The sequence below is a fragment of the Nicotiana sylvestris genome, chromosome 7 (assembly GCF_000393655.2).
Source record: "Nicotiana sylvestris chromosome 7, ASM39365v2, whole genome shotgun sequence".
NCBI classification, from domain to species: domain Eukaryota; kingdom Viridiplantae; phylum Streptophyta; class Magnoliopsida; order Solanales; family Solanaceae; genus Nicotiana; species Nicotiana sylvestris.
This window is the reverse complement of record NC_091063.1, coordinates 121,912,469-121,919,743: the sequence shown is the minus strand read 5'-3', so window position 1 is coordinate 121,919,743 and position 7,275 is coordinate 121,912,469. Positions and strand designations below refer to the sequence as shown.

Genomic DNA, 7,275 nt, shown 5'->3' with positions numbered 1-7,275 from the left:
GTTTTACCCGACCACCTCACAGAAAATCTAGTGGATGGGTATTATGAGCCACTTGCCACGTATTTTTCTCATGAAGAAGTGTTATTTGCTGGAGAAGATATTGCAAAATTGTACCCGGGATGGAGAATGTTTTTCGATGGAGCAACAAACTTTAAAGGAGTCAGAATTAGGGTTGTCCCGATTTTAGAATCTAGACAGCACTATCCAGCATAAGCAAAGATAAGATTCCCTTGTACCAATAATATGGCTGAATACGAAGCGTGCAACCTTGGGATTAGAATGGCAGCCGACATGAACGTCAAAAAACTTTCTGTAATAAGGGATTCCGATCTATTGATACATCAAGTCCAAGGGGAATGGTCCACCAAGAATGTCAAGATACTTATGTACCAGCACTGCGTGAAGGAGCTATGCAAGAAGTTTACAAAGATTGAGTTCATGCATGTCCCCAAGATTTGGAATGAGTTCGTCGACGCCCTTGCAACCCTATCATCTATGATTCAGCATCCAGACAAAAACTACATCGACCCTATCGAGGTAGAGATCAGGGACCAACATGTCTATTGCTTCCATGCAGATGAAGAACCATATGGTAAACCATGGCATCACGACATCAGGAAATTCCTTGTAACCATAGGATACTCGGAGAATGCTACTAATGTCCAAAAGCGAGCCCTTTAGAAGGCTGGCAAACCACTTTTTCCTCAACGGAGAAATCCTGTACAGGAGGATCCCAGACTTAGGTTTGTTGAGATATGTAGATGTTGCTAAAGCAACTAGGATATTGGAAGAAATACATGCAAGAACATGCAGACCTCACATGAACGGGTTCACACTAGCCAAGAAAATATTGAGGGTTGGATACTTTTGGATGACTATGGAAAGCAACAATATCTGCTACGTGCGAAAGTGTCATCAGTGCCAGATTCACGGGGATTTCATCCGGGTTCCGCTAAATGAGTTAAACGTAATGGCTTCACTCTGGCCGTTTACCGCTTGGGGCATGGACATGATTGGACCTATAGAGCCCGTCGCATCAAATGGACATCGCTTCATCTTGGTAGCTATCGACTATTTCACCAAATGGGTTGAGGCATCTACTTACAAGGCCGTCATAAAAAAGTTAGTGGCAGATTTTGTTCGGAACAACATCGTCTGCATATTTGAAATACCGGAGTCTATCGCTACTGGCAATGCTGCTAACCTCAATAGTTGCCTCGTGACAGAAATCTGTGAGGAGTTCAAAATCATCCACCGTAATTCCACAGCCTATAGACCACAAATGAATGGGGCAGGTGAGGCAGCCAATAAGAATATCAAGAAAATTCTATGAAAGATAGTGGACAACCACAGGCAATGGCACGAGAAACTATCTTTCGCCCTACTAGGTTATCGGACCACCATAAGAACATCCACTAGGGCAACACTGTACATGTTGGTATACGACACTAAAGTTATGATACCCGTAGAGGTCAAAATACCATCTTTAAGATTTAGTCAAGATGCAAAATTGGACGACTCAGAGTGGATACGGGTCAGACAGGAGCAACTCATGATCATCGACGATAAAAGAATGGATGCAGTATGCCATGGTCAGCTATACTAGAACGGGATGACCAGTGCATTTAACAAAAGAGTGAAATCTCACCCGTTCACACCAGGGCAGTTGGTATTGAAGAAAATCTTTCCCCACCATAAAGAAGCCAAAGGAAAGTTTGCACCAAACTGGCAAGGTCCTTACGTGGTTCACCGAGCACTATCAGGTGGAGCTTTAATCTTGGCAGAAATGGATGGAAGAGTCAACACGAAACCCATCAACTCAAATGCAATCAAGAGATACTATGTTTGAAGAGGAATACAGTTAGGTTTTGATGTAACAGAATTACGTTCAACCTGACTTCCCACGGAGGGATACATATGCAACCCACATAGGGTTCGGTTTCTCTCCCCTCTTTCTCTTTTTGTAATAGAAAAACCAAATATCACTTTTTGTATATGGCGCAGGAACTACGCTGACTTGATTTCCTTAAAAAGGAATACGTAGGCAATCCTTATCGGATTTAGTCATCTTTTGCAATTGAAATACGTTCTAGCCTGATTATATTTGGATACGTAGACAGTCTGAGTTAGACTCGGCCACATTCATTCTTAATCACATTATTTTGCATATGTTGTAATCGAACTACGCTTTGACCTGATTCCATTTGGATACGTAGGCTACCTGAGTCAGTCTCAGTCATCTTTATCATATTTTGTCATAATCCACAAACTACATTCAGACCTTATTGGATACGTAGGCAACCTGAAAGGGTTCGGTCATAACCTTAGGGAAGCCTGGTAATCCATTAGTTCAAATTAGGACGCAGTAGCAAAAGCAAGTAGTTACATTATCAAGAAGCATCACGAGAGGTCGACATCAATAGGACAAAGTTTTCAAGAGGATATGCTCACATATGAAGAACCTTTCGTAACATATCATAATCTGGAACGACGACATCTGCCTTAAAAAACAAAGTATATTCAAAATGTTTTCTAAAACAAAAAATATACACAGTAATTTGTTCCATCTAACAAACTTCACGGTGCAATCATGTCAAAGACTGGGGCAAACCAACACTGTGGTCGACACAAACCAACTTCCCCGTATCAGAATTTTTCTTTGTGTGTAGGATCAAAAGGGAGCAAGGAAGCACTAAGACCACACCGGGGCAAATGAAGAATCCGCCACTTGTCTAAGATTATCTCTTTTTCTCCTTTACTTGAATTTTTTTGGTACAGCTAAAGCGGTCTAAATCCTTTGCAGTTACCTCGGAATTAGGATGCTGATACGAAAAAACCTATACATAGCAAATTGCCTGCTCAAACAATCAGAGCACCTTGTACAAAACGGATCGTCAGCTTCACCAATTGAAGTCTTGTATATAGCAAACAACATACTCAACTAATCGAAGCACTCTGTACAAATGAGTCATCGGCTTCACCAATTGAAGTCTTGTATATAGCAAACCGTCAGCTCAATCAATCGGAGCGCACTGTACAAATCAAACGTCGGCTTTGCCAATCGGAGCCTTGTATATAGCAAACTGTAAAATTTGCCAACAAACAATCCGCATCATTTCTCCATCGCAACGGATTCCAGAATAGATACTTGCAAACCTTGTCATCGACGTTCTGCCAATCGATGGTCGCAGCTTAGCTTCGCAGTCAAGAGTATTTCTTGGGCATGCTTTTATTTCCTTTCTTATTATTTTGAATGTTTTGACGTTTTGCTCATGCAACCTCTTGCATGATTACGGTCTTAATCAATCACTCCCAAGCAGAGATTACTTTACATTTCAATGCAAGCTCTCCCAACAAGCGGAGACGCACTTCACAAATTAAGCTCTCCCAGCAAACGGAGACATTTCTCAGTGCAAAGCTCTCCCAACAAGCGGATACACACTCTACAAATCAAGCTCTCCCAACAAGCGGAGGCAATTTCAAATGCTCCGACGGCTGCGGAATGGTACACAGCCCGGCTAACAAAACGAGTCAAGATCAAGTATCCAATCATCCTGATCCTAAATAACGGCTCGCCGACAGCCATGCATCATTATTCTCGCATCATTTACATCGCATCTTAGTATATTCTACATTGCAATATGTTGGTATGCGTGTATTTTATTTGTTTTGCAGGAAAAAACACCGCAACGTGGAACTTTTCTATGTAGTAGACCAAACTACAATGCTATGAGGGACAAGAAACCCATTAGCGGGCCAAGGATCCAAGTTCGAGCATGAAACGACCAATGAAACTCAAAATTTTCCAATCCTTCAAATCAAGCCGCAAAATTCAAGATATCATGAGTGCTCAATCCTCCGTCTTGTCGTATCGTCATAATACGATACTGGGGCAGTTCTTGCGAGTGCCACTTCCTCAGAAATCTTTACACCAGAACTACATGAGGCATGATGCTCATTAAGCCTGAGGTATGTAAGCAATTCAAAGCCAGAATTCGGCCCCAAAATCTTCCTAAAATCTTCCTTAATCCAATCATGCAACTCATAATCTTCATGCCACTCCTGCAATACATGTCTAAAGTCAAGAAAAAATTGGTTTTGATTCAATTTCTTTGCCCGAAAACTCTTTCATCGTCTTCGGTCAAAGAAGGGCAGTTGTTGACGGCCAATTTTGACCCTCCTTTTTAAAATTAATTTATTTACACTTAATAATTTTCAATAAGTATTTTGGAAGTGTTTTTTAGTAATACATATCTATTTTTACAAATTAATTAAGTATTAGTTTTGAAATTAATCACGTAGTATAAATATTAAGTAATCACAAATATATTTACTATGTTAAGACTACTAGAATAACTTTTATATACATCACATAGGCCTATATAGTTAATGAATTAGTCCTTAATTTCCAGTAAATTAGACTAGCATGTTAATAATTCGAAATTAGTGTTACAATTTAGAAAAATAAAGTATTTTACAAATAATTAATTGAAATAATTAGTAGTATATTTGATAATTATAATTTTTACTATAATTTATTGAAAATAATTAAGTTTAATTAAATTTATGTTAAAGGGATTAAAGACTAAAAGGCTGCAATTGTAATTCCCTAATTAATTACAAAGTGGCTACCATTTAAATTATTTCTAGCCCAAATGCCAAGCCTAAACGGATCTGACCCAGGCCAAATACCCCATCTCCATTCCAACGTGGCAATCCAAGCCACCTTCATTAAGCCAATGAGCTCATGCCACGCCACCCTCCCTTATCACTCACAAAACAAACACACATGCATCTGAATCGTTGGTCCATCTGATCAACGGCTCACCTTTAATCTCCAATTTCCTTTTGATTTTTAAAACCCGCCCCAGAGATCTCATCTCCGCCGTCCAAATCTTATAATCTAATGGACACCAAAAATCCTCCCCAAAAATCCAAAATGACCAAATTATTAGGGCCGTTGATCATCAGATCCAACGGCCTAGATTCCATCTCCCATCCTTAACCCTAATGTTATGACTCGACCGGTCGTTTTTAGTATTTACACTTAGCTCGGTAATTTCGGGGCACGAGTAGCTCCATATGATGTATTAGGACTTGTAAGAAAAATTTGAGTTCATTTCGAGTTGATTTTATATGTTTCGGCGCAAGTTTTTGGAAGTCGAAAGTTCATTAAGTTTGATTTGACATGCATTTCGTCGTTTCGATGTTGTTATGCATGATTTGAGGCTTGAGTAGGTCCATGTTATGTTATAGGACTTGTTTTTATGTTCGTACGGGGTCTTGAGGGGCTTGGGTGAGTTTTGGATAGATTTGGGCTATGTTGCGCTTATTTTTCTTATGTTTTGACGTCGTTTCTTCAAGCATAAATGGTACTACATTAAACAAATGAGCTCCGATTTCTTTTTTGATTGAAGCATTAGATCCATATCATAATTACATAGCCATAGAAAAATAATCATTGAATTTGGACATCGTATAAGGATTTTATGGTCATTTTACTAAGAATTTGGTTGCCAGATTTTTCAGATTAATTACGCAAATTGCCACTGATTTCGTATTTAAATATCTGCACCATTTTTAAATATTGAAACTAACATATCTCCTTCATTATAAAGTCAAATGGAGTGATTCAAAATCCTAACTTGATTGAAATTTCACAAGGAATGCATTGGAGGCATCAAAAGCGAGTTTCAGAATCATTTGGCACACAAAACGAGGCAGAATAGCTGGGCAAAAATACTTAATATCGAAGATTTGTTCATTTGGTCATATTTAAGTTAGGTAGCTCGGATTTGGATAATTTTTCAAGGTGATTTTCACCATATGGATTGGGGTATGTGTTCTATACTCGGTTTTGGTTATATTTTATGAATCCATCTTCGTTTTTGGCATTTGATTGATGATTTCAAAGTGAAATTTGGGGGGTTTGTCTAAAATTTCATAAAGTGAATTTTTGAGTTTTGAATATCGATTCAGATTCGGATTTGAGTGAAACTAGTATGATTGGACTTGTAATTGAATGAGTTGTTGGATTTTGTGACTTTTGTCGGGTTTCGAGGCACGAGCTCGGGTTTGACGTTTGGTCGATTTTGGGATTTTGATTAAAGGTTTGACCTCTATCGATTGGGTTTGTTTCATTTGGAAGTATTTGATGTATTTGAGTTGCTTTTGGCTAGTTTTGAGCCGTTCGGAAGTCGGTACGCACGGGATGGCTTTTTTGGAGCATCGTTTGGCTTGCTGGGTTTTGGATTTGGCTTGTTTGAGGTAATTAACACTTCTAAACTTGGTGCTGAGGGTATGAAACCCCGAATTACGTGTTATATGTTTGGTATTGAGGTGACACACATGCTAGGTGACGGGCGTGTGGGCGTGCAATGTGTAAATTGTGACTCCGTTATTCCTGTGTTAGCGTGTAGGCGTGCAACGTGTAAATTGTGACTCCGTTATTCCTATTGTACTGTGTAGTTACTTGATCTTATCTATAACTATGAAATCTCTACGTACTAGAGCTATTGAGCTGTGATCCATGTTAGAAACCATGTCTAGCTTTCATTTTATTTTATTTGGGACCCATTGAGGTCATATCGCTGTTGAATTACTTGTTTAATTTGCAATTCATACTCAGTTATGTTTATTCATTTCATATCATATCTTAACACACATCATATCATCATTTTGGGCTAGCTTCATGGCATTGTGAGCCCGAGAGACTGGAGAGATTGATGACTGAGTGAGGCCGAGGGTTTGATTGTGAGGATATTAATACTATGGCACGTGAGTTATCCGTGCAGAACGTGAGCTGTCCGTGCGGATTCAGATATTGATACTATAGCATGTGAGTTGTCCATGCAGCACGTGAGTTGTCTGTGCAGATCGAGATATTGATACTATTTCACATGAGTCCGTGCAGCACGTGAGTTGTCCATGCAGATCCAGATATTGATACTATGGCACGTGAGTTGTCCGTGCAACATGTGAGTTGTCGGTGCGGATCCAGATATTGATACTATAGCACGTGAGTTGTCCGTGTAGCTCGTGATTTGTCCGTGCAGATTATAGCGCTTGGACTGAAGGAGTCCCTCCGGAGTCTATACACCCCCAGTGAGCGCAATTGCTAGTAGTTGTTATGTTTGGGTTGTTGTTCAGTACTGAGTGACTCATTATGTCGAGTGATTGAGCATGATGAGTAGAAAGGGTGAGATAACGAGATTGAGTACTCTGAGAATGTGAGTACATGAGTTCATCACCGAGATACATTGCATTTGACGCGTA

At 39.5% G+C, this 7,275-nt stretch overlaps 2 protein-coding genes across 2 annotated transcripts; both read left to right on the top strand.

The window, feature by feature from the left end:
- Positions 1 to 243: 243 nt before the first annotated feature.
- LOC138873710 (uncharacterized) lies at positions 244 to 681 on the top strand. The gene has a single exon (XM_070152187.1). It carries the CDS (start codon positions 244 to 246, stop codon positions 679 to 681), a length of 438 nt encoding a protein of 145 aa, XP_070008288.1.
- A 289-nt stretch (positions 682 to 970) lies between these two features.
- LOC138873709 (uncharacterized) lies at positions 971 to 3,780 on the top strand. Its single transcript, XM_070152186.1, has 3 exons — positions 971 to 1,295; positions 3,321 to 3,505; positions 3,676 to 3,780. Exons 1-3 carry the CDS (start codon positions 971 to 973, stop codon positions 3,778 to 3,780), a joined length of 615 nt encoding a protein of 204 aa, XP_070008287.1.
- The last annotated feature ends 3,495 nt before the right edge of the window (positions 3,781 to 7,275 follow it).

Excerpts from the sequence above, each read along its gene's own strand:
- LOC138873709 (XM_070152186.1), top strand. The coding sequence starts at position 971 with ATGGCTTCACTCTGGCCGTTTACCGCTTGGGGCATGGACATGATTGGA. Across the intron at positions 1,296-3,320 it reads ACCACAAATGAATGGGGCAG|AGATTACTTTACATTTCAAT; the intron begins GTGAGGCAGCCA and ends ACTCCCAAGCAG. Across the intron at positions 3,506-3,675 it reads GCTCCGACGGCTGCGGAATG|GAAAAAACACCGCAACGTGG; the intron begins GTACACAGCCCG and ends TTTGTTTTGCAG.
- LOC138873710 (XM_070152187.1), top strand. The coding sequence starts at position 244 with ATGGCTGAATACGAAGCGTGCAACCTTGGGATTAGAATGGCAGCCGAC.